We start from the raw sequence: 27,923 nt of genomic DNA on the forward strand, positions 1-27,923 counted from the left end.
GGGGTTTAAATCCCCTACCCCTCCCTCCCCTGGAAACGGCCTTGAACAATAAAACTGATTATTATCAGTTTCATTGTAGATTGTTAGATTGTGCATCAGAACAGTGCCCACAAAAAAAAGAAAAACCAAAATTGAACATTTTATTGTTTACATAGGCATTCGAGGCATTCACTGCGATAAAAAAAAAAAAATACTCTATCATCATTTTCATTTGTTAGATAGTTGAAGATTAGATTGTTAGTATGTGCATTGAAACAATGCACACCAAAAAATTTTAAATCCAAAATAAATATTTTATCTTTTATATGCGTATTTGAGCCAAGCAGTGCGATAAAATATAATCAGTTGTCAGTTTTATGTGCCAGGTTACGCAAGAAAACTCACATTTTGCCAGAAAAAGTAAACAATATATGCCGAAGAAATTGAAAAACAAGTATGAATCTTTTATTGTTTACATAGGTATTTGGAACCGAGGGATCGACAACTTTTAGAAATCCCGTACACGAGGTGGCACGTGTCAATCGTGGCAAAAGTGTGCCAAGCAGGGTGGAACTGTGCCCATTGGTGTGGTGACTCTGCCATGCGTGGTAGAACTGTGTGGTATACGTGGTGGTCTAAGATTGGTACCAGATGGCGGAAAAGGGGCAATCCCTAGTTTCGGCCTTTGATTGCAATAAAAATAAAAGTCAGGTTTTTAACTTGAAGGTTTTAGCAAAAAACTTCTTTCATTGACATTTTTTTATTGATTGCCAGGGTATAAGTAACAATCCGTATTGTGTGAATTAGAACTTCTGTTGACAATTCGAATAAATGATGCTGATGGAGAAGAAAAAAGCCATATTGTCTCTTTCACTCTTACAAATGCGCAGCGACATGCAGACTCTTCTGGCCGAAGACCTGTCGATTTTTTTTGTATTTTTCCAAAAATACCCCCCTTTCTCTCCACAGAAGATCAAAATTAACAAAAAGTGTGGTATTCGGAAAGTGCGGTTCGAAAAATATGACACTTCCCTGGCAAGAAAAAAAAAACACTTTTTTGAACCGTTGCCAGCCTTCCAACTCGTTGGTGGGGTCAGTAATATGTTGAATTCAAGGCCTTATCCAGGAGGGTCCAAAGGGTTTGACCCCCCCCCCCCAAAAAAAAAAATCTTTTGTAAATCCCCCATGAAAAAAAAATCCTGGATACGACCCTGGTTGAATTATAAATCGATATGTCTTAAACGACTTACTTTAATGTCATCACTTTTGACTCTTAAAAGGGCCAGTGGTGATCTTGTCTTGGTTCGATTCATTTTTAAAGATTCTGAAGAAGTTGTAGATTAACTCTTGGCATTCGTTTTTTTCCTTTTATGTGGTAATTCCCAGAAGATGTTAATTATTTTACGTTGGGCTATTATTTTTAAGAACCAATAATGTTATGTGGTTGTTACGGTATCTGAGTTTTGAGAAAGCAAGAATAACCTAAAACTTGAAATTAAACCAGTGGCCACCGGAAGCTTTTACGTCAGAATGTTTTTGATTATCAAAACTTGTTGAAAATATAAACCTATACTCCTTTTTTATAACTACGTCTAAAAGAGGTATTTCAATGCACCTGAACTTTGGGGAATAAGTTTAATCGTATTTCAGTTGCATGCTTAAAATACATATTATTTGTTAGTTACTTAACTATTGATTTCAAACCGAACCGCCTACAAACCTCACTTAACATGTAAGCCGCTAAAGGCAAACTAAAGCCATTATTTAACTGCTTGAATAAGAAATGAATTAACAAAAACGCGTGAGTATTGTGTTGTCTCAACCAAGGGATTCTTTGGTTTATTTCTCTGCATTTTCGTTATATGCGCAAACACTGAAACATTTCAAATACCACTTTTAAATGCTGTGGAAGTTCTGGCGTATATTATCTATTGACAAAAGGCAAAAGGGCATGAATCTGTAAAATAATTATGGAACTGAAACCTATAACGCAGCTACTTTGCTTAAATGGAAGGAAATCTTCGACTGCAAAGAACTATATTGGGAACTTGTCTAGTAGCTGGGCAACACACGAGAAGAACCGCATATAGAATGTCAAAGATACTATTGAAAAAGAGGTTTCCGCTGTCTAATGAGGTATTGCTCACTCTGTGAAAAATATTTAAACTGTAGTTTTTTGGGCTTAAAGGAGCGAAAAAAGGTACCTAAGTTAGGTTAGGTTACGTATTTAATATATGCTATGCTTTACCCCCGCCCAACCTCCTAATGTGCAAATATATAGCCCAAATTTGCTTCTAAACCATTATATTTTTATCATACTTTGTTTTATTTCATTAGTATTAACCAAACTTCACTTCTCGCGTGTTAGCCGGCTACTAGACAAGTACCCTATATTGACACTTTAAAGCGGGTAAACATATTCTGCATTTTGCTGAATGAATCTATTTAAAAATGCGACTCGACTACAGTGGAATGGCTTATATACCCTCTAGCTTGACATTCCAGCTTGGTAGTGTGGGAAAGTTTTGCCTTCCCATTTGATACCATATTCTCCCATACCCCTGCAATGTTCCTTAGGACAGAATCCGTCAAAATAATTTGCATTAACAGATATAGGACACAGCCCTGCTTAACTGCTGATTTCATACCGAGCCGACGACAAAGCTCACTTAACATGCTTCTTTTGGTTTATTTCTCTGAATTTTCGCCATTTCGGTGTGATAATTAAAAGGGCGACATAAACCATTTTTGTAAACTTTTCAGGAAGCCAAAAATTGAAAAAAAAAGTTTGACCATGGCTTATGTCTCTTTTTATCTTCAAAGTTTGTCAACGTCCAAAAGTGGCGTATGTTCCTTTTTATCTTCGTACCGACGACACATTCATAACCGATTTTCGACCAAAATTTCATTGTCGCACTTTTGATTGTAGCAGCCAATTTTGCAAACACTGAAATATTCCAAACATTTAACCTTTTAATTCCGCTTTTATGAGTTGTGGAAGATCTGATGTATGTTCGTTACTGACAAAAGGGTATAAATTTGTAATATAGTTATGGAACTGAAACCTCTAATGCAGCTACTTTGCTTAAATGGAAGGAACTCATTGGCTGCAAAGAACTTTATTGACACTTTAAAGTAGGTTAACATATGCTGCATTTTGTTGAACAAATATATTTAAAATTGCCAATAGATAGTAGAATTGCTTAATAAATACCTTCCAGCTTGGTATTCTGCTTTGGCAAAATATCACAATTTTTGTTTTCTTGTCAAATAAAGTGGAATATAAGGAATAAGACAGAGTAGATGCAGGAGGGGTATAAGGGTGACTGAGGAACATCTTAGGATTTTGACTGAGAATAAACAGGCATATCCAGAAATGAGCGTTGCAAGTTTTTACGTTCACAAATATTCTATTACAGTTGATGACTGGGAAATCCCGTTTGAATCAATTAAAGATCTCCAATGGCTCGGATCCGGTGCACAGGGTGCTGTTTTCAAAGGTCGACTTCGTGGTCAGGTTATAGCAGTAAAGAAGGTCAAAGATAAGCAAGAAACAGAAATCCGTCATTTAAAGCAGCTGAACCACCCAAACATTATCAGGTTTCTGTAAGTATTTTCAATACTCGTCGGTTATTGGAAACACATTCAAGAAGTACGCTTAGGTTACATCTCAGAAAACCAGTTTCATAGCTACAAAACAAGTGACAGATGATACAATGCATCGGACTTAGACAGAATGCAATGGACTTGTATAATTTGGGCTATATATTTTCACTTTGGAGGGGGGGGGGGTAGGTAAAGTTACGCTAAGTTAGGTCGGGTTTCCATAATTTTGTTTTTAAAGTGTTATTTTATCATCATGTTTGTCATATTTCATTAGGATTAACCTAACTTCACTTCTTGGGTGTATTTCCAAAACTTCTGTATTTCCAATAACCGACAAGTACCGTATTTTGCTCATATGCTTTCGAACTCGTTAATTCTGAATTAAAGTTTATGTGTTACATATCATATCTGTATATAAATTACTGTAAACTTCCAAAACCTCCAATCCAACATGTCCAAGCCCTCATCTTATTCCTCGGTTGGCTTTTGACTCCATGTTCGTGTCTTCAACTCGGTCTCTCTGCGCCAAATTTGATATTAGGTCATCAACTTCTCTATAAAAAAACGCACGTTGAGTCCCTTAAAAAATAACGATTCCTCTTAATCACGCTTTACGACTCTCGCTTTACTCTTCAACACAACCACATACCTCTTCCATATTGCCTTGATTATTATTTTAATTGCTCTATGTTTTAGGATTCATTTTTTTTTTACTTACAGCTGTGTTTGTTCTTTTTATATTTCGTGTGACTATTCATTTAATTTCTGCCCGTTTTCTCTTTGACAGTAATTTTTTGGTACTATTGCATTATATTTCACCCACTGCTATAGACTGTCCATGGAAACCTGTCAAACGGGTATTTGCTATCTAAATTGATTGCAAAGCGTGATTTCTCATTGTGTTTACAATATTAAACTATTGTTCCGGGGGGGGGGGGAAGGTACCTAGGTTAGGTGACGTATTTAATATATGCTATGCTTACCCCGGAGTACGTGGCTTTATGACATGAGCTTGTAGTCTTACCGTTGAATGAAATAAATAATACAGGTTTTATTGCGAATAAAATTTGTGAATGAGGGAGATAGGCTGTAGAATATACAATGAATGTAAATCCATACCGTCGAGCAGTTGTTCGTAAAGGGTTGAAGTCATGACATTGAAGAGGTTGGAGTTTCTTTTAGCATCTTATAACGTATTATTACAGTTATTTTTTATATTTTAGTATTTTATTAAGATTATTTTACTATTTTGTGTCTACAAAATATTCTACGCGATAGTTTAGCCAGAGCAAGAAATTCTAAGACAGTGTTGGAAAATAACTCTTCTTTTCTGTGTTGGAAAGAAAGTTGTCTTCTATTTTAACTACGTGTTCATTGTCTGCAAGTGTGATTTAAATATTTGTAGCTCAGATATCAAAAGTGTCTTTTTTTCTCTGTGTAAACTCAAATATCCATAAAATGTTTTATTAAAACGGAAATATATGATGCAATCAGGACATTCTATAACTGTCATATTCACCTTTGATCGTTTGATAAAGATAAAAGCATAGTCATTCCTTTAAATAGTTATAATGAAAATATTATAAAATAATATTATAATAAAATATTATAATACAGTTATAATGAAAAGCTAATTTACGCACATCCATTGAAAACGGCCAGTTTTTCCAGAATCCACAGGGGGATACTAACCATTTTTTTGGGGGGGGGGGGAATGATCTGATGGAAGATAAAGGATATTTTTGGTCCAAGGATAATTATTTTAGGTAGATTAATTTTTTTATTTTAGGTTGTTTGCCCAAGCTTTGAACAGAATGGAAAGGACGGAGGGAGGGTTCTTGGAAAATATTCGAGGAAGTCACCGCCTTGCTCTGATACCATCGACTGTGTAAATAAGGCTAAAATATATATTGTTTATAGCAATAAATTCTCTTGGGATTTTCTACTTTTTCAGTTGTATTGAATTTGAGTTCAAATTATTTATAGTATCGAATCACCATTCAAAGATGGTTTTTAAAGAAAAGTGTTATTCTATGAACAATTCTACTACCATACTGTGTTCACAAGTCTTCCAAGTTCAAGCAATTTTTAAGTAAAGAAATTTTTTCCCATCAGAATAAACGAATATATAACCATATTATGAATTATGAGACGTCCTTTTATATCAGATGAACAATTCAGAGACATGGACAGGTGAAACTGTAAAAAAAAACAAAAAACACCATGATAAAGACTATTCATGTGTTTTCTTTCGAATGGAAAGACTTCAGTTATTATCTCTTCTTGTATCGTAATAATTGTCTTATTCTTGTTACAGTGGAATATGTACACAAGCGCCCTGTTATGCCGTAGTAATGGAGTATTGTAGCAAAGGAACACTGCACGAATATTTGCGGAAGTCTGAAGACACAACCCCTGTCCAAACCCTTGATTGGGCTGTTCAAATTGCCTCGGGTATGTCCTTCCTACACTCACGCAATATTATTCACAGAGACTTAAAAAGCCCCAAGTAAGTCCTTTGAGATTTTCTCTAGTGGTTTACATTCTGTTTTCCATTTTCAGAAGATTAGCTAATCAGGGAAGATTCATCCAGAGCAGGCTCCTCCCATCCAAAATGCTAAAAATAGACATTTGTATCCGATCAAGTAATTGGAACCCCTTCCCCCTTCGTTGAATAATATAGATTTTTTCTGGCTTGAAAGTAATAAATTGATAAACTGTAAGCATTCCTTCATCATAAAGGGGGAGAGGTTTAAGATTGTGATATAATGTAAACTGTCCCTTGTTTGTTAATTGTCATTTTCTAGTACCTTCCTGTTACTTTTTGAAAAACAAATGAAAATTACTGCCAACTTGGGCTCTGTCCTAAATCTAAAATTAAATAAAAAAAAACAAGTTTTTTTAAACTGAAAGTAAGGAGCAACATCAAAACTTAAAACAAACAAAAATTTTTCCGTATATGAAAGGGGTGGTTCCCTCCTCACCGCCACGCTTTTTATGCTAAAGTTTTTTATTGTTTCAAAAAATAAAGTTCTGAGACAGAATCAAACTTTAGCGTAAAGAGCAAGGCGTTGAGGAGGGTACAGCCCCTTTCATATACGGAATAATTTCTGTTTGTCTTAAGTTATAATGTCGCTCCTTACTTTCAGTTTAAAAAACTTGTCTTTTTTATTTAATTTCTGATCGTTTTTTAGTTAATGCAGCTTTTATTTTGGTTCACCGTCATTGAATAAGTAAACAAAATTTTGTTCCAATTCTTTAAAAATGACCCCTTAATCACAAAAGCCCGTTAATTAGAATAAATAGCTCTTATAAAGTACTAAAAAATATTTGGCTTAAAGAGCGAGGCATTGACTTGAAGGTGAACCCAATCATATAGCTAATATTTTTTTGTTCGTTTTAAGTTTTGATGTTGCTCCTTACTTTCAGTTGAAAAACTTGTTTTTTTATATTTAATTTCTGATTTTTTTAAAATAATGATGGGAATTCCGGTACCCCCTTCATAGCAATGTCCCTTCCCCCATGAAAACTTCCTCCATGGAAAGATCCTCCCATATAACCCCCGACCCCCCCCCCTCTACCAGAAAAAAACCTTGAAAACGTCTGTAAACTTTACAATGACCAATACTATATGTAAACATTGGGTAAAGTTCATAACTTTCAGCCCTCCCCCTGGGGGCTTTGAGGGATTAAGTCATCCCAAAAGACATAGTTATAATATTTTCGACCATGCTGAACAAAATGGCTATCTCAAAATTTTGATCGGGTGACTTTGGGAAAAACATGAGCGTGGAAGGGGGCCTAGTTGCCCTCCATTTTTTTGTTCACTTAAAAAGAGTACTAGAACTTTTAATTTCCGTTCGAATGAGCCCTCCCACGATATTCTAGGACCACTGGATCGATACGATCACCCCTGGGAAAAAACAAACTAAAAAAACAAATAAACACGCATCCGTGATCTTTCTTCTGGCAACAAATGGAAAATTCCACATTTTTGTAGATAGGAGCTTGAAACCGCTACAGTAGGGTTGTCTGATACTCTGAATATGATGGTGTGATTTTCATTAAGGCTCTATAACTTTTGGGGGGTCTTTCCCCCTTTTTTCAAAAATCAGCCAAATTTTCTCAGGCGCGTAACTTTTGATGGGTAAGACTAAACTTGATGAAACTTATATTTTTGAAATAAGCATGAAAATCTAATTCTTTTTATGTATCTACTGGTATCAAAATTGCATTTTTTAGTTTCGGTCACCATTGAGCCGGGTCGCTACTTACTTACAGTTCGTTACCATGAACTGTATTGATAGAACACAATATAAAAATATATTTTATATCCATCTGGTGTGTAATATTACTCTATAATATTTAACATATATCTAATAACGTAAAGCTAAAATTTAATGACTTGACTTAACTTCACTTAAGTCCTGTCCAGCATTTATGCCTGTATTGGGGCTAAGCAGACAATGAATCTGGCGACGGTATTTCAATTCTTCTGGCCCTAGACGTAGTAGCTGGGGAGATTATGGGCCAGGAAATTGGCGCTCCCTCTCTTAGGAGGTTGTCCTGAGGGGCGTGTCCCGTGAAATTGTCCTTTGAAAGGGAATTTAGGTATCTTGTTGAGTGATATTGGCTTAATATGGCCACGCCAGCGGAGTTGTAAGCTTTTGATCTGGTCGATGATTATTAGGGGGTAACGGAGTAGTTTTCGGAGGTCTTCATTTTAGACTTGGTCAACGTGGGTAATCCCGGAAATACTTCTAAGGCATTTAGTTTCATATGCGGAGATTCTTTGCTCGTTATCACCCATCATTGACCAGTTTTCGCTTAAATCGATGGGGATTATAAGGGAGTTGAAGATAAGAGTCGCACCTTTAGAGAAGCTTACAGAACCTTGCTTTTCCAAATTGGCAAGAAGTTCTTGAAGCTAGCGCTAGCCAGGCCAAATCTTGGTTTGATCGTTTTTGAGCAGTCGCTGTCAGAAGTTAGGCGACTCCCTAAGTAGACGAAGGAGTTAATATTTTTTACTGGCTCCCCTTTTATTGTCGGCTGCAGAGTTCTTGTAGCAGGTTCTCTAGACATTCTCATAACCTTAGTTTTTACTATATTTACTACTATCCCAAAAGCCTTGGTTGCTGACACTAGTTCATCGGTGTTAGGTTGGAGTAGATGCCCTTGGCTGTTTTGTTTCTCGATTTAACCTGCATATGCCAATTTATCGAGAAACTCCCCTTCAACTTCTGCACTGTCTACAGTTATAGCAACTGATAGCGGTGCGTTGAGGAATAAGTTAAAGAGGTGGGGTGACAAGAGGCAACCTTGGAGAACACCCATTGATGTTAGAAAATCTTCTGTTAGTCCCCCGGGCGTCTGGACCTGGCTAACGAAATGTGAATACACGTCTCTGATCAGGAATAGCATAATTTCACGGGCTCTAATGTAGCAGAATGTGTCATAATCCATTTCGCCATATCACGTCGAAAGCCTGCTTAAAATCTATGAAGAATTTTAGCAGCTCTTTTGCAGACTCGGTATACTTCTCTATCAGTTGCTGAGTGGAGAAAATCAGATCTATGGCAGGGCGGTCTTTTCGAAAGCTTACTTGGCATTTCTCTTGGACATGGTTTGCAGAGATTTGTTAGAAGACGGTCAAGAAGTATTTTTGTTGGAATTTTTGCCGGTTGGCTAGTAGAAAACTTATTGATCTGTAGTTATTACAGTCACCCTTTTTAAAAAAAGGAAGGGTGGTGGATTTCACCCAAGGTTTTGGGAAGTGTCGCGTTTCCCAGACACAGCAGATCAAATCGATACTTATATAAGCTTTTCGTAGGCTATTGAGGCTTCCGAATGGGCATACGGAGTTCAGACGTGACCAGAACATGGTCCGAGTCAAATTCACCACCGGCTATGGAAACTGTTTGGTATTGATTGTTTCCTTCGCTTGCGGACACGCATGTAGTCAATCATGTTCCCAGGAGAGTAGGAAACCAAACCCTGACGATGAACTTCATCACTTTTTCCAGAAGTGATGAGAGCGGTGTCATTTACTGTTTCTATTCCTGTTGACGGAAGGTGAGTTTTAGACAGTCCAACGATGTCCCAGCGGTAACGGTTCATTTCATTTAGGACTAGTTTCCTTTTTCCTGGCTTGGCTAGTGTGCGTACGTTAAACGTTCTGAGTGAGAGGGATGTTTTAAGGGTTAAGATAGATAGTCTTCTCCGACTGGAGAGTCGTCGTAGGAGTTAAGAAATTTAAACCCTTCTTCGACTGGAAAGTCATCAAATCGGATAAATGATCCTCGGTTGTCCCGGACGCGGTAACAAAATCCTTTTCATCGTCGTTATCACCATCGTTTTCACAATTTTCAACTCATGGTCTCATACCGTTGGTTACCCCGGACGCGGTAGCAGGAGTTCTTACTTTATTTTTCGCCATTTTCACCGTTAATATGGAGGAGAAGGAGTTTCATGGCTAATTTGTCAGGGTAGCAGTAAGGCACTCCTCTGCCTTTAGCAGAGGCCAATGTTCTTAGAGCTGGATCATCTGCTCTTAACAGTTGTCCCTCTAGGAGATATTCTCTCGTTTGGTGGTCTGTGACGCCGAGAAATCTTTCCCATTGTTGGAGGATGGTCTTGAACTGTTCGGACATGTCCACATGCAAGTGGACCCTGTACGGTGTATGTTAGAGTCTTCTTTCTCCTCCGCCTGTATTTTAACCCCCGTGCGAGGTTGTCCCAGTTTCAATTATGGAATTCCAGGGACTCCCTCTTTGTTCACGCCTTCTACTCATTGAAGGTACCCAACATATGGGTATCTTCAGGAGGAAGTTCCCCTATATGCCACCTGGGGACGCACTGAGTGGCCTAGGGATAACCCCTATTGAGAAGGTGACTAGTGGGTTTGATAGTCATCACCCCTGGGGGAAAAATAAACAAATAAACATACTTCTCGGAAAGAAATACGATTTTGTGCATTTTAGTAGAAAGTGGCCTGAAACCTTGAAGGCCTTGAAGTGTGTTTAAAGAACTTTAAGACTTCAGCGTAAAGAGCGAGGGTCGAGAAAGGGGCAGCCCCCCTCTCATTCGGAATAGTTTTTATTCGTTTTAATTTTTTTGTTGCTCCTTACTTTCAGTTGAAAAAACTAGTTTTTTTTATCTAATCTGTAACTAACGCGATTAACTCGATGTTTGAACGCAACTACGAGCGCAAGAATGCTATTATTCTAGTAAAAATTCTTCGTGTTTCGGGGTTCAAAGTTAAACAGTCGCAGTATCATCATATTTACATACTGCTATATACGGAATAATTTCTGTTCGTTTTATGTTTTTGTTGCTCCTTACTTTCAGTTGAAACAAATTGTTTTTTTTTGTTTTTTTTTATTTAGTCTGTATCTAATGTTATTAACCCAATTACGAGAGTTCAATGTTTAAACGCAATAAAGAGCACAAGAATGCAATTATTCCAGTTAGAATTCTTCGTATTTTGGGGTTCAAAACTAAACAATCGCAGTAAAATCGTATTTGCATACTGCTATAAATCTTAATGTTTGCTTATGATAAGAAAAGAACCTGTTTTTTTTTCGAGATATTTTGTAACCGATGACATTTATAAACCTAATTTAATATTTATTTGGTCGGTTTTATTATCTTTGAAAGTCTGTGGGAAAAAATTAAAGAAAAATAGCAGAGAAAATTTGATTATAATCATAAAAATATTAGCTAAAGATGTTAGTGTAGGCAGGAAAGGCTAAATTTCTGTAGCTTTTGAAATGTCAATTCCCTCTGAAATGATCCCTCTGCAAGTTTTTGGTCACTTTTAAATAGTTCTACTGTTTTAACATTTCAACATAAAACAACAACTTAGCTATGATTCGATAGCTGAGATTCAGCACTATCCAACCCCCTGAATTAAATTTTCGCAATCTGCTTGATATTTTGTTTGATCGAAAATACGTTGAAAATGTTTAAAAATTATGAGAAACAAGGAAAAGTTTAATATTTTACAGCAAATTTAGATGATTCTGTAAGATAAAGTAGAGGCAATATCATAATTCTGGCTAGGTGAATAGATAGTCTGAAACTAATGAATCCAATAAGAAAAGCATCTTGTCTTTTTATTACAGGTTTTACCCGTAGACTTGTCGTAATATTGCATGTTTTACTGTGAGCAATTGATCATAAACCCTGTATGAAACGAAAATTTATAATCAGCTAGGAGAAGGACAAAGACGTCAAGACATTAGCCTCTCTCAAAGGCAAGCAGGTGTTCTACTGGCTCTTTACTATTTTTTCTTTATTTTGATCCTACTATTATATATAGATTTTTTCTATATGCCTATATTCACAGCACCAGTTACTCAACATTAATACTTCGAGGTTGTTAAGTATGTGTTGTACATTCTTCTAAAAAAAAGAGGAAAGAGGGGGTTACGGGGAAAGTGTCCCCTAGAATATTAGCGTTGAATGAAGCTGTTTCTCAAGTATTTGATTATTCAACTGAGCTGTTTACCTTCTTGTCTGTATTTCCAGTTGCAAAAAGGGGTGAGGATGGGTGGGATTGAATTTGGGGAAGCTCTTTAGAAGGAGGTAAACTGACGTACTTGTAGAAAACAATATCAAAGTTGGATTAGAAATTTGTTTTTAGGCTAAAGCAAATCATAGAAAACCTATTACCACATTTTTTTTGCGTGGAACCAACAGTTGCTTTGGAGTACCAACATACACTGCGGTTCCAAATTCGACACTATTCCTGATAAAGGACTTGTGAAGTGTGTAATTGTGCTAGGCAAAAGAAGATTTTCGAGGCTTCAGCTTTCTTGCGCAAGAAGCTCCTACCCAATCTAGGTGGGTGATTTAAGAATGATCTGAGGAGAAGGTTCTGGGCCTACGTTCTGCCTAAAATCAAAATGTGTATGGTTCTCGACAATGTTTGAACTATTCACCCGTTTTCTTCTGTTTCAACAAATGTTAGAAATGTTGGTATCAGTAACTGTATTTTACAGGAAATCAAGTGAATCATTTCCCTCCTCTTAAGGAGCTTTCTCTCCTTCTACCGTTGTTGGTCAAGGTGACAAAACAAACATGTTGGTATGCATTTAACTCGGACTACCTAAAGGAGGAAACACTCACAAGATTTAAGGGCGGCTTTGTTCGGTTTTGCACATCCATTTGCGTTTATCACCCTGTCGGGTTAATCCAACAAAACCATCGGTGGCTTATAAAATTGTGGGACTAAACTCATGAAAAGATCTGCGCAAATGAAATGCCTGGTACTATCATATATGCTATAAAAAATAAAGAAAAAAGGTCGAAGACTTCTCAGTAAATCCTTATCATGGCGTGATGCCTCGTAGATTTCGATCCCACCATATTTCAAGCTTAGCTTTGGGCACCACCCATGGTTTGCTCTTAATATTTTAATCCAAGGAATATTATAATAAATTAAATTGATATTTTCTTATTTATTTACTTTACAGTGTACTACTGAGTAATGATAACAAGCTGAAAATAAGTGATTTTGGGACAAGTCGAGTTTGGTCAGAAGCAAGTGCTGAAATGTCTTTCATTGGAACATACGCTTGGATGGCACCTGAGATTATTAGAAAAGAACCATGTTCAGACAAAGTAGATGTTTGGTATGTATTTGGCTCCCTAATACGAATAATTGGCTTTCTGTCAGCAGAAAATAGAGACAAAGGCACCATTGCCTTTCTGTAAAATCCAAAAGAGAGAATTGATAATAAAAAAACGGGATATTCAATGAGATGGAAGAAGACAATAAAAGCAAACCGAGACTTTCTACCATGTACCCAATGCTCACCGTCCGCAACAACTAAAACTATAATATAAAATGCGTAAATCAAACATCTTTTTCAAAAATTATTGTAAATCCACTCTTTAAGTGAACTTTTTTCTTATCCTTTGACTTCTTTTTCAGTTAATTTTATAATTCCATTTGTTGTTGATGACAAAACATGATTGTATGCTCAAAATATCCAAGTCTTGGCTTATTTTTTGTCGGCTTCTCCTCATACCACTCCCCAGTGTTAAAATATCTAAGGCAAATGCACGTGCCATCAGCATGCTTTAATCCATCCATATTTGATCCTATTTCAACCTATTTAACATTTGACTATCTTGGACAGTCGCCAGGATTTAAAGCCCGTCTTTTCACCGATATGAGAATAATTTCTTTATATCTTGTGGATTTTCCGGAATAGTAGATAGAGCAAAATAGGTCATGCAGTGGTGATACTATTGCTAAATGTAGTCTATACTAGCAGTATATCAGTCTATTGCATGCAGGGTTGTCACACCTAATGATTTATCACTATTTCTAGTGGATTTTTCTATGGTTCCTAAAAAATATCATCACTTAAATCTCTAGATTATTGAAGAAAATCACTGAAATCTTGTGATTTGTTTCACCGGGTGGCAACTTTGATTGCATTTCTTTGCAGGATCGACACATCTAAAATTCTTTTTTTAATATGATGAAAATTGCCCAAGACGTAATAAACCTAAACATCAAGACTTTAATTGTTTTGAGGCAATAATATGACTAATATTGTTAACTTAGAGTGACTAAAATGTAATTATATGTCTCTGGTTGGTGGAGATGAATTGCAGGCAAAGATTTTACAGCCTGGATTAACATACTGTTTAGCCTGGAAGCATAACCCGCTGGTTTTCAGTGGTTCAATATTGACGCATCTGCTGTCAAAGAAACCTATAAGCTTTATTTTTTGTGATAGAGGTCACAGAAAAAGATTATTTAGGCTAAATTACTAGTCCGACAAAAAATCCAAAGAATTAAACCTGGCCAAATCTTGATGAGCTGCTTAGTGCAGGAACAAATACAAGAAACCTGCAAAGATGACACTTTACCAGAAAATATGATAACTCAATCATAATAGTCTTGTATATCGAGTAATTTTGGTTTTTCCAGGTTATTTCTTCTTCCTTTTCAGTGTCGTAACAAATGCAACAGTTCTCGATAAGTTGCCTTCCATGACTGCACACACGCATGCATATAGAGGAGGGGCACATAGTGCAGCCTCGAACTCCGAGTAGTCGATACGTTGATTAATATACCAGAATATTTCTGTAGATATTTATAAGTATCTTATAGTTCTCCTTTAATTTGCTTGTTTTGAATGGTCTGTGTGACCTCCATCCCTCTAAAAAAAATTAGTTCCATTCCTATACGAATTTCTGCTAATGAGAATGACGGGGCTCCGCAAGCATTTATTTTTATTCTGAATTAACATAGACCCTATTTATATACCCAAATAATTATTTTCTTAAATAAAAAAGAAATGTTTTAACTAAGGTGGATCACGAGCCTTAGTTCAGATTTTACCACGAATTATCTGCCCTTCAATAATTTTTTCAGTGGGAGAGGTCTGCAAACTAGTTACACCTTTAATCTGTCCTGAATGTCACAAATTTGGCCCACAGGGGACTTAATTCCCACTTCCTGTGCTTTCAGCGGGAGCGAAGGGGTTACCCTCTGCACAATACTGATATAGATGACACCACACCCTAAAAAGTGAAGTATTTTTGCTTACAAATGCAAAGGAAAAGTATGAAATATGACAAGGTAAATTTGCAGGAAACAAGAAAAAAGACAATTTGTCTTTTAAAAGTACTTGATATCATAAAAACATATAAATTTTATAAGTTAGTGCAAAAAGTTAAACTTAGTTATCAAACAGTTCGTGGTCACGAACAGCGAGTAAAGAGTAACCTGGCTCAATCATAGCTGAAAATCTTAAAAACTGAATTTTGATACTAGCAGATATATCAAAAAACTCGGCTTTTTATGCTGATTATAAAAATGTTAACTTCATTAAATTTAGTGTTACCCATCAAAAGTTATGAGCCTGAGAATATTTGCCTTATTTTCGATAAAAAGGTGGAAACACCCCCTTAAAAGGATAGAATCTTAATGAAAATCACACCATCAGATTCAGAGTCTAAGATAACCCTACTGTAGAGGTTTGAAGCTCCTATCTCCAAAAATGTGTAATTTTGTATTTTTGCCAGAAGAAATATCAGGATGCGTTTTATTTTATTTTATATTTGTTCCAGGGGTGATCATACTGATCCAGTGGTCCTAGAATATATTGAGAGGGCTCTTTCGAATAGAAATTAAAATTTTTAGTGCCCTTTTTAAGTGACCCAGATATTGGAGGGCAACTAGGCCCCCTCTAACGCTCATTTCTTCCCAAAGTCGCACGATCAAAATTTTGAGATAGCCATTTTGTTCAGCATAGTCGAAAAATCTAATAACTGTGTCTTTGAGGATGACTAAGTCCCCCAAAGTCCCCGGAGGAAGGATTGCAAGTGGTCAACTTTGCCCATTATTTACGTATTGTATTGGTTATTGGGAAGTATACAGACGTTTTCAGAATTGATTTTTTATTGTGGGGGGGGGGGGTCGAGAGGAGAAAGTTACACGGTAGGATTTTCCCATGGGGTAAGGAATTTTCCATGAAGGGGGTGCCGGCTTTCCCAGCGTTATTTAATAAATGATCAGAAATTAGATAAAAACAAACAAGTTTTTTTTCCAATTGAAAGTAAGGAGCAAAATTAAAACTTAAAACGAACAGAAAATATTATGTATATGAGAGGGGTTGCGTCTCCTCAATAGCTTGCTCTTACGCTAATTTTTTTTACAACCTTTGTGATTCAGGAGTCATTCTTAAATAACTGGAACAAAATTCAAACTTAGGTTATTATAAGGTTATTATTAGTTTTTAAAATAGTAAAATTACTGTGCAAATATCGTTTTAATTATTCATTTACGGTGAACAATCTTCAGAACATGCATTAATTCAAAAACGTTCAGAAATTAGATAAAAAAAAACAAGTTTTGTTAACTGAAAGTAAGGAGCGACACTAAAACTCAAAACGAAAAGAAATTTTTCTGTACATGAAAGGGACTGTCCCCTCCTCAACGCCCCGATCTTTACGATAAAGTTTTTATTGTCTTAAAAGTAGATTTGTGAGAAAGAGTCAAACCTTAGCGTTAAGAGCGGGGCGTTAAGGAGGGGACAGTCCCTTTCATATACGGAATAATTTCTGTTCGTTTTAAGTTTCATTGTCGTTCCCTACTTTCAGTTAAAAAAAAACTTTTTTTTTTTAATTTAGAGTAAAGAATAAGTAAGAAGATTTGTTCATAATTTGTTGATAAACTAATATATTCACGAATAACCTATTTTTTTCCAAAAAGATCTACACACTTAACATGGCATATGCTGTTCTGTCGTAAAATGCAGAACGAATCCAAGAAAGATAGGCGTACAAAGGTCGTATATCACATGTAAGTTTGCTAATTTTGTAGAGCAAAAAAATTGTGAGTTTTCCTAGGTTGTTTCTTCTTCCTCTTTGCTGTCATTACAAATACTGCGACCTTCAAAAAATGATAACAGACGACAGTGCACACGTAATTATATTGGAAAGGGGGTCAGGGTGTAGCCACTCCCGAGTAATCATCATTTTTATTGATAATGAGTTAAGCTCCTGCAAATTTGGGGTAATTCACCTCTTTTGTACGATTTTAGTAGCTCCTCCTCCCAAAATGTGTTCCCTCTCTAGACAACTTTTTGGGGTGTTCTGGCGCTGTAAAAATTTCTTAGTTGTAATGATAATACCCAGGCTATATCCAATAGGGGCGGGGGAGGGTGTTGGGTTCTCAGGCTTTTGATTCGGAAGAGCAAACTCACAAGTGCATTTTTTAAGATCAAAGTTTTTTTTATACTTATTTTAGTTTTGAATAAGTTCGTTGTTATAAGCAAAACATCACATTGGAATCTTTTCTATCAAACGTTAGATGTCTTTGCAGAACTTTCACTTTTAGATTGTTTTGATCTTGTGATGACACTTTTGATTTAGGATTTATTATTTTGACGCGAACTATTTTGATATTTTGTAAGATCTCAAGTTGGAGCTCTACTAATAAGATTTGCCATAGCTGAAGTAAGAGCCATAATTTATATAGTTGAAAGGCAATGCTTAGGGTATTTTATTTTCACTCATTTTCCAGAAAATCAGTCCTTCTCTAGCACATATACGAGGACTAAAATCTTAGGATTAGCCATAATCTCTCTTCCTTCCCTAAGAAATCCTTGTTTGGACTGGTAAATTTGATGGTCATGGTTCATAGTCTAGGACATCAGTTTCTCTTCAAATCCCTGGCTGTCATTACAAATGACCTATCGCGACTTGTTATTTCTAAGCCCTGACTATTGGAGAGAATTGATTACAAAATGACAATTGACTAGATGTTAATTATCAAATGGACATATATCTTTCGGAGATTGAACAACTAGTTGTTCCAGTGATAAAGTAAACATTATACTTGAGAAAAGCTTTTAGCGGAATAAAAAGTCAATGATCTGGAACATTGCCGTTTGAATTAAACCGTACTTATAAAACTCAAGTTGAAATTGGTTTTCTTATAAACTGAAATATGCAGTCAGTTTTAGTTCTATGAGTTTCTTAAATATGGTGGTTCTCATGTTAGAGATAAATTACTGAAGATTATGAGTATGATTTTTGAAAAAGGGAAGTATCTAACGATTTTAGGAAAACCTTAATTAAGCCACTTTATAAGAAAGGTGATAAGAGTGAGTGTGGTAATTATCGAGGCATTAGTCTGGTCTCTCTAGATAGCAAATTACTTAGTTATATGATACTTTTTAGACTGAGAGATGCTGTAGACAAAGTTTCAAGAGAAAAACATTGCGGATTTAGAAAAGGTAGAGGATGTGTCGACCGAATTTTCACTCTTAGGCTAATAATTGAGAAGTGCCTGAGTTGTCAAACACCTTTGGTCCTCAGTTTCATAGATTATGAGCAAACGTTCGATTCTGCTGATAGAAGAGCTTTAGCAAAGGTTTTATCCTTGTATGGTATAACAGACAAATACATTAAAGTGATTAGTGCTATGTACGAGAATAACACTGCTGCGGTTAAGGTTGGAAATGAGGTTAGCAGCTGGTTTTTGTATTAAATCAGGAGTTAAGCAGGGTTATGTTCTCTTACTTAGGGTATTTTGTTTTCACTCATTTTCCAGAAAATCAGTCCTTCTCTAGCAAATATACGAGAACTAAAATCTTAGGATTAGCCATAATCTCTCTTCCTTCCCTAAGAAATCCTTGTTTGGACTGGTAAATTTGATGGTCATGGCTCATAGTCTAGGACATCAGTTTCTCTTCCAATCCCTGGCTGTCATTACAAATGACCTATCGCGACTTGTTATTTCTAAGCCCTGACTATTGGAGAGAATTGATTACAAAATGACAATTGACTAGATGTTAATTATCAAATGGACATATATCTTTCGGAGATTGAACAACTAGTTGTTCCAGTGATAAAGTAAACATTATACTTGAGGAAAGCTTTTAGCGGAATAAAAAGTCAATGATCTGGAACATTGCCGTTTGAATTAAACCGTACTTATAAAACTCAAGTTGAAATTGGTTTTCTTATAAACTGAAATATGCAGTCAGTTTTAGTTCTATGAGTTTCTTAAATATGTTGGTTCTTATGTTAGAAATAATTTACTGAAGATTATGAGTATGATTTTTGAAAAAGGGAAAGTACCTAACGATTTTAGGAAAACCTTAATTAAACCACTGTATAAAAAAGGTGATACGAGTGAGTGTTAATTATCGAGGCATTAGTCTGGTCTCTCTAGATAGCAAATTACTTAGTTATATGATACTTTTTAGACTGAGAGATGCTGTAGACAAAGTTTCAAGAGAAAAACATTGCGGATTTAGAAAAGGTAGAGGATGTGTCGACCGAATTTTCACTCTTAGGCTAATAATTGAGAAGTGCCTGAGTTGTCAAACACCTTTGGTCCTCAGTTTCATAGATTATGAGCAAACGTTCGATTCTGCTGATAGAAGAGCTTTAGCAAAGGTTTTATCCTTGTATGGTATAACAGACAAATACATTAAAGTGATTAGTGCTATGTACGAGAATAACACTGCTGCGGTTAAGGTTGGAAATGAGGTTAGCAGCTGGTTTTTGTATTAAATCAGGAGTTAAGCAGGGTTGTGTTCTATCCCCCTTTGCATGGATTATATTGATGGACTTTGTCTTAATGAGCACAGGAAAGGCAATGGGAGACCACGGAATCAAATGAGGAGGAAAAAGTCTCCTGGACTTAGATTATACTGATGATTTAAGCATCCTAGATGAAAGTTTGAGCAAAATGAATAAACTTTTAGAGGTTTTGCGAGTTCAGGGTGCTAGAATAGGTTTGAAAATTAATGTTAAGAAGACTAAGTCACTAATGCTAGGAATAAGTGAAGATGAAAAGGTGATGTTGGGTAGTGAAAAAATTGATCAGGTGGGCAGCTTCACTTACTACTACTACTACTAACAACTCACCGCAGCACAAAGCTGCCTATGGCCAACACAGCTACGCACGCTTCTCCTCCACCCCAATCTATTCAAAGCCTCCCTTTTTACACCCGTCCACGAAATTCCCATTTCCGTTAAGCCTTTCTTCACGACGTCCTCCCACCCCAGACGAGGACGACCTGCTTTTCGTTTAGCCCTAGACGGTTGGCAGAAAAGAACAATCTTCGGCAATCTGTCATCCTTCATCCGCACAACGTACCCTAGCCAGAATAGCCTAGGCTCAGGGTGTTTTTTTACAATTAAAAAAAGTTTGGAAGAATAGGAAGATAAGTCTGCAAACTAAGATTAGAATATTAGAAGCTGCAGTGATGACAGTGGTTAAATATGGCTCTGAAGCATGGGTTCTCCGAAAAGGGGATGAAGATTTGCTAGATGTTTTCCAGAGAAATTGCCTACGGATTGTTCTGGGTTCCCGACTGACTGACCGTATTTCGAACAGTAGGCTGTACGAAAAGTGTAGTTCAATACCACTTTCTAGGGCTACAATGAAAGAAAAGTTGAGGTGGCTAGGGCACGTCGTGCGGATGAAGGATGACAGATTGCCGAAGATTGTCCTTTTCAGCCAATCGTTTAGGGTTAAAAAGAAAGCAGGTTGTCCTCGTCTGGGGTGGGAGGACGTCATAAAGAAAGATTTAAATAAAATGGGAACTTCCTGGGAGGGTGTAATAAGGGAGGCTTTGAAATAGATTGGGACGGAGGAGGAGCGTGCGTAGCTGTTGGCCTCAGGCGGCTTGGTGCTGCGGTGAGTTGTTAGCAGTAGTAGTAGTAGTTTAGTTTTAGAATTAGCTTCTAGTTTTTAGGTAAAATTCCTGTGATTTATTCCCACTAATTAATGCTTTCTGTTTCATTCACAGCGCACAGGAGTTTTTTTAGTTTATGAGAAGTCAATATTCAGGAGGGGCAAGGAGTAGAGAAAGGAGTTCAAACGTGAAACCTTTGATCTACTTTTGGCTAAACTCCTGAAAGCCTTCTTTAACAAATACAATTTCATTCATTAGTTCATTTATCAACATTAAACAAGTTGCTAAAACTTCATTAAAATAAAATTATAAGGCTCTAAATCAGTTCTTGAGCGAGCCAACTTAAAAGCAATTTCTTGACCCAATTTATAATATTTGCAAGTACTTTACTTTTGCCGAGGTATGTATTATACACAGATATTTCCTAAAGACGCTTATATCTTTCCTTTGCAGGTCATATGGTGTTGTTCTATGGGAACTTGTAACCGGTGAAACCCCATATCGTGGCCTTGAAACGGCAAGAATTTTATTTGGTGTTGGAAACAGTAGTCTAAGCCTACCACTTCCATCAACCTTACCTCCTGGTCTTGAACTACTTATGAAAATGTGCTGGGAGACTAAGCCAAGGAACAGACCTTCATTTGCATCCATTATGGCTCACCTTAGTATAGCCGCCCCAGAATTAATAAATAGGGATGAAAAGACATTTAACGAAGAACGAGTAAGAAAATTTTCATTTTAGCCCTAACCCCAGGACATCTAACCTGCATCCTTCTCTAAATAGAAAAAAATATTTACTGTTCGTATATTTAAAACGGCTGTGGAAAACGGGAACATCTTACCGCTAGTTAGTACTACAACAGTGCACTGTTTGTTATCAGAATAAGCTGTGTAACTGTATTTTGCATAGCCGAAATCATGCTTAATGCCCTTGGATGCCTTAAAACAATCATCTCCATATCTTTTTCATTTTTGGAATCGTTTTCTAAAAGAAAAACTCATGGAATTGTAATACAAGAATTGTGGCCTGACAATATTTTTTCTTTTTAAAAAAATAATCAACAGAAATGTTTTTTACCTATCAAGCAAATGCTTTGGCGAGTTGGGATACCACTTTTCAGAGCTTTGTTATATACAACTTCAGTATTGTTATATGATGCTCTTTTGCGTAAAAAATAAATACAAACATTAGCCAAAAACATGTGCTACTCAAGATTTGCAAAGCGTAGTGTCGAGGTGTGACTAAAAAACTCTCTAAAAATAGCGTCATCACTAATCAAGAAACATTACCAAGTTAAGCTGAACAAGACATAAGGACTTAAAATGTGTATAAAATTAAATGAAAGAATTGGATTCACACATCAATTTTAGTAATTCATTAGGAATTTACGTAGAATCTTATATCAATCTTTAAATGAAGAAATGTCCAAATCATCGGCTTAGCTTACTATTTTCTCTTGGCGGGTGCATGGACGTATATGTTTCTTATTTGTCTTAGAACTATATTCAGCCAGACTTCAAAAAACACCTAAAGATGGGCGAAAGACCATATCAAGGATTCCTTTTATTTTAGCATGGAAAGGGAACAATTTCCCAGTAATTTTATCCATCTCTATCTCATTCATTGAAACACTCAACTACTCGTTTATCGTTAATATTGTTTTTAATTTGGTTCTGAAAGCAGTATATAAGGCCAAACATAGACGGGATATTAAACATGTACACAGAGATAAACATCAAGACTCGGAAGTATAACAATATCTATTTTAAATAATTTTACAGCAATTTTTCTTAGAAAAGTAATCTAGTAACACTGGACTCTGAAATGAGTAGGCAGGTTATAGTGGGTAATATTAAGCTGTGATACAGGACAAATAAAAATCTTTGACATCCAATAGCTATGAAAGTACAACTAACACAACTTTTCTTTTTCTATCTTTGTTAACCCATTTAGCTGCAAGAAGCGATCAAACATTTTTTTTTCTGTTCTACGATTTGACCCAATGGACAAATGAAATTCCACAAAAATAAAATTTCTTATAAATTTCTGCTGGAAGGAATTGGCAAAATTTCCAGTCTAGTTGCCTACTCATTTTTGCATCATCGTATAAAAGCTTCATAGTATCGAGACTTTCTTGGTCTCTTTTGTTTCTAATTTTTCTGTTATATTTGACTAACAAACTCGGCAAAATATTCTTCAATTGTGGATGTTTTATAATTTGGCTACAAAACTATTATTGGTCATTATAACACATCTGTTGAGATGAACCTTCTCAAGGAGTGGACGATCCTGTTTATAGAGCTTCACTTCTATAATTGCAGCAATGTGTTGGAACCAAGCTTTATTAGAAATAGCAATAGCTTTGCTATCGTGACCCACAGCTCCTCTTGTCTTCTTTAGCAGTGTCGTTTCTAGCGGATTAATGTCAAGATTTAACTCCAGAGGATGAGCTAATCAAGCATTCACGCTCTGCTAAAAATAAAAGCGGGTATAGGGGACATGGTCTGATTGTGAAATTCAATTCTATGGAAAAGGCTCTAGGCTAGTGTATTCTTTTTTCTACGAATTTGCCAAAAAAAAGTCAAAAAAGGACAATGAAATACGTATCATAATTTAGCAAGTCAGCAATTCTTTAGTTTTTTTTTGTCAAAAAGCAAAATGAACCCTTATAATTGACCGTAATTCTTTCTGAGGGAAACTTTTCTTGGGTACTCCCCATGTAAACAGATATTATTTATCTAATGTAGTTAGAGTGTATTATAGTTGCTATTTGTATTGAAAGATCTTTATCATCAATGAACTGGTGGTACCATGAATCCTGTAAAAAAGAAAAAAAATTGACTTATTGTGGTCCTCAATTTCAGAAAGCTTGGCGAATTGAAATAGCCGAAAAATTACGATGCCTTGGCTTCCCTGGTAAATCAGAAAAGAATGCCTCTAAAGAATTATTGAAGAAACGCAGAGAAGAAATGAAACATGTTGCGGAAGTCCGAGCACATTATGATATAAAGATGGCGTGCGTGAATCAACTTGTCCTTGAACTAACGAAGATAAAGTTGCAATTAGAGGAAAGAGATAGAGAGCTGACAAGGTATGTCTAAAGAATATTCAACTTTTTGACACTAAATGAACTAGATTGAAGTTCAAGTCCAGCATATCCCTGCTTTACATTGGGGTTATCGGGGGAGAACGGGTCGGTTCCCCCAAAGATTTGTCTGACGGATTTTTTTCCTTGAAAGTTTTTGGCCCCAAATTGCATTTTGTTTTCTCGATTCCTCCCATAGGAAAACAACTATGACCACTCGTTCTCTCCCAATTGGCAGAACTTACGCGCATCTGCGGATGTGCCCTTCATTCTACGACAAATCCACTCAAGGTGTTTTTTTTTAAGTAATAAAGCCTAAGCTTTGTCTTTTGTTCTAGACTAATTTAGTTAATATAAATTGTGGCATTTACAGGCAGTCAGTAGAAAGTTTCATTGAGTATCTATGGAAAAGGGCTAATTAAGGCATTTGACCTAGATAAATTCCCAATGAATTGATGCCACAGTTACTTTTCAGAGTCTACCGCAATAAAAGTTTGAAAGGTGAACCTATAATAAGAAAGATCACGGATGCGTGTTTATTTGTTTTTTTTTATTATTATTATTTTTTTTTCCCCAAGGGTGATCGTATTGATCCAGTAGTCCAAGAATATCGTGAAAGGGCTCATTCAAATGGAAAAGAAAAGTTCTAGTGCCTTTTATAAGTGACCAAAAAGATTGGAGGGTAACTTGGCCTCCTCCCACGCTAATTTTTTCTCCAAAGTCACCCAATCAAAATTTTGAGATAGCTATTCTGTTCAGCATAGTCGAAAACCTAATTAATATGCCTTTGAGGATAACTTAACCCCCAAAGTTCCCGGGGGAAGGGCTGCAAGTTATAAACTTCGCCCATTGTTTACATATAGTATTGGTTATTGGGAAGTATACAGGCGTTTTCATGAGGAATTTTTTTCTAGTGGGGAGTCGGGGGAGGATCTTTCCATGGAGGATATTCCCTTGGGGAAAGGGACATTTCTATAAAGGGGGCGCCAGATTTCCCTCTAATCTTTAAAGAACGATCCTAAATGAAATAAAAAACAAGTTTTTTCACCCTAAAGTAGGAAGCAACGTTAACACTTAAGAAAAACAGAAACTATTACGCATATGATAGGATTTGTCTCCTAGTTGATACCTCGCTCTTTACGTTAAAGTTTTTTAGTAATATCAAAAGAGCTATTTATTCTAGTTGAACGACCTCTGTGATTCAGGGGCTTGTGATTCGAACAAAATTCGAACTTTAGCGTAAAGAGCAAGGTATTGACTAGGGAGTGAACTCTCTAATATACGTAATAAAAAAATACGCACATAGAAATTCGTTACGTAAGTTAATTCGTAAGTTACGTCAGAACAAAATTTCGAGAAAGCCAAATAGCCAAAAAAAGGAAAATTAATATTCGAATTTCGTTTTAAATATTCATGTACGGTGAGCCAAAATCAAAGCTGCATTAATTCAAAAACGTTCAGAAATTAACTGAAAAAAACAAGTTTTATTAACTGAAAGTAAGGAGCGACATTAAAACTTAAAACAGAACTTATTCCGTATATGAAAGGGGCTGTCCCCTCCTCAACGCCTCGCTCTTTGCGCTAAACTTTGACTCTGTCTCACAACTTAATTTTTTAAAACAACAAAAAACTTTAGCGTAAAGATCGAGGCGTTGAGGAGGGGACAGCCCCTTTCATATACAGAATAAGTTCTGTTCATTTTAAGTTTTAAGGTCGCTCCTTACTTTCAGTTAAAAAAAGCTTGTTTTTTTTTTAGTTAATATGTAATAGGATCGTGTTGGTGATTTATTTCTTGAGTTTGCTTGTTTTTGAAGTTTCTTTCTCAATGCGATACTTTTCTAATACCTTGACCTAAAGCATACGATATAAATTTCTTTATATATCCCTTTTAAATTTGGATGTATTCAAGAGCTCTTTATTGAGATTAGGTAAATTATAAAAGTTTTTACAGGCGTGAGCGTTTACTTTCAATGGCATTGTCGAGCAGTGGGAGTCCAACAACTAGGGCAATGGGCCGAATGTCAAAAAAGAACAATTGGAGATTTGGTTTAAAGAGAAGGTCTGCTCAGGATTCTTCGGTTGGCACGCCGGTTGATCTGGTCAGCAGATCAAGTACTCTACCCGCAAGGCTGGAAAAGGTATGGACAATAAAACCTGTTAGCAATGTAATACTGCCACTACCAACAACTCATTACTGTACAGTGTCCATCATAGCTGCACACTCCTCTTCTTTAGCCTAATTTATCCAGAGCTGTGCTCTTTTTTCTCTTCTTTGAATTTATCACTTCCTTAATTTTTCTTTTCTTATAACCTCTCTCTACCCCGTTTGAGGAATCCCCCCACTTTCCTTTTAGCCGCAGCAGCATTACCATAAAGCCCGATTTTCGGCAGCTAATAATCTTTTACCCGTAGAACGAAGGGAAATTTAAGAATTCGTCAGATCAAACAGAATATAAGGTTCAAACAGCTCAAACAGATATTACCCTCAATACTGAGGGTAGTAACGCAACGCACCTTGTGCATATGCAGCCCCAAGAGTATATATATATATATATATATATATATATATATATATATATATATATATATATATATATATATATATATATATATATATATATGTGTGGTTGGCCACCCTCTCCTCGTAAAGCTCCAAGACTTATAAAGTGCGTAAAATGTTTGAAAAACAAAAGTTTTTGAAATTGATCAATAAGAAGTTTTCGGCAAATTTGTACCCTTAGAAAATTAATGGATGTTTACCCTCACTCCTACAAAAAATATTAACTGCCCCCGTAATTATTTTCCGACTTGGTAAATTTCAGCCTTAGAGCTGAAATTTGTGTTGCATTTTTATCTTTGAGGGCAAGATATGCTTTTCGGCAATGCTCAATGTTAGATTTATTGTTTATTCTTAAATGTCGATCAACAAGGTACGAATGCTATTTTAAATTGTTTTCAATCACTCGCTCAATTTTCAAGGAAATTTGTTGAATTTAAGTGTTAATGAGAATGAATAAAACTAAAAATTTGTAGTATTTTTTAGGATTTTGATCCCTCCCCCATTAAAATGTCTGTTTTTAGGTCTAATTTTGTTTGTATCTATTACAGCCACATATTACTATTGGTGGACACCGAAATAACAAACGAGTTCCGGTGTATTTAGAAGTAGAAGATCCTTCCAAGTCCCTTTTCAACCTAATTAAGAGACCATTCCAGAGTAACAGCAGCATTCCAACGATCTCTGAACTCACTCAACATTCCACAACGAGATCACGAATGGACGTCACAGAAGCGCGATTGAGTTTTAGTGACACCGACACAGATCGATCCAGTACGGACATCGACGATGAAAATGCAAACGATATTGATATGGTCGGCATGGATAAAAATGGAAATTCACGGGATAGTTTAGACGACCTAAATAAAACAGTACAAGAATTGGGGAAGTGGGAGAGAGTGAGAGGAAGGGCAAGTGGAAGTTCAAAAAATGGAAGTGGGCGGTATAGAGAAAATTATATAACAGCGACTCGGTATTCTGGGCGCTATTGCACTATTGATTTGGCACAATATTCAAGGACTTCAAAGATTGATTGTCTTTCACAAGAAGACACAATGAGCAGATCTCTTACAAACGATGTACAAGTACCTGGTGGAGCAAAAGGTAGTGCTATTCTTATTCTATTATTTTGTTAGCATAATAGTAATTCTTGTTATTGCCTTTATAAGAACTCCTATAGCTATTACCATAGGAAGGAATTTATGAAGGGAGAGGCATTTGAGCTGGAGCCTCCTGAACCCTCAAGATCACAATACTTCATCCAATATTTTCCTTACGTTTTGAATAACTTGCCTGTTTTCACTTTTGTTTCTGTTTTACAACACAATTTCCCAAAATGAATTTCCCCCTCCTAAAAATTCCACTTTCCTTGCTTGCCTGCTAATCTGTAAAGATAACTTAATTTCTGTCATTAAGACTATTTTCTACTGAACATTATTTGTGGAATTTCTGTTATCATATCTGTCATTTATATTATTTTTACTTGTACTATTGTTATTGCCAGCCCTATCATTA

General features: G+C 36.1%; 1 protein-coding gene across 4 annotated transcripts in view; it reads left to right on the forward strand.

The window, feature by feature from the left end:
• Window positions 1–27,923, forward strand: part of wnd (Mitogen-activated protein kinase kinase kinase 13 wallenda) — a 67,771-nt gene that overhangs the window by 25,837 nt on the left and 14,011 nt on the right. For all 4 annotated transcript variants that reach the window (XM_089104905.1, XM_089104906.1, XM_089104908.1 and 1 more), the window contains 7 exons: window positions 3,399–3,585; window positions 5,903–6,094; window positions 13,062–13,220; window positions 21,219–21,486; window positions 23,631–23,857; window positions 25,803–25,989; window positions 26,960–27,512. In XM_089104905.1, the coding sequence (XP_088961031.1) occupies window positions 3,399–3,585; window positions 5,903–6,094; window positions 13,062–13,220; window positions 21,219–21,486; window positions 23,631–23,857; window positions 25,803–25,989; window positions 26,960–27,512 (1,773 nt within the window). The remainder of the gene's footprint in view (window positions 1–3,398; window positions 3,586–5,902; window positions 6,095–13,061; window positions 13,221–21,218; window positions 21,487–23,630; window positions 23,858–25,802; window positions 25,990–26,959; window positions 27,513–27,923) is intronic.

The sequence above is a fragment of the Artemia sp. Qi Xiang Cuo genome, chromosome 19 (assembly GCF_049724085.1).
Source record: "Artemia sp. Qi Xiang Cuo chromosome 19, ASM4972408v1, whole genome shotgun sequence".
Classification (NCBI taxonomy): Eukaryota; Metazoa; Arthropoda; class Branchiopoda; order Anostraca; family Artemiidae; genus Artemia; species Artemia sp. Qi Xiang Cuo.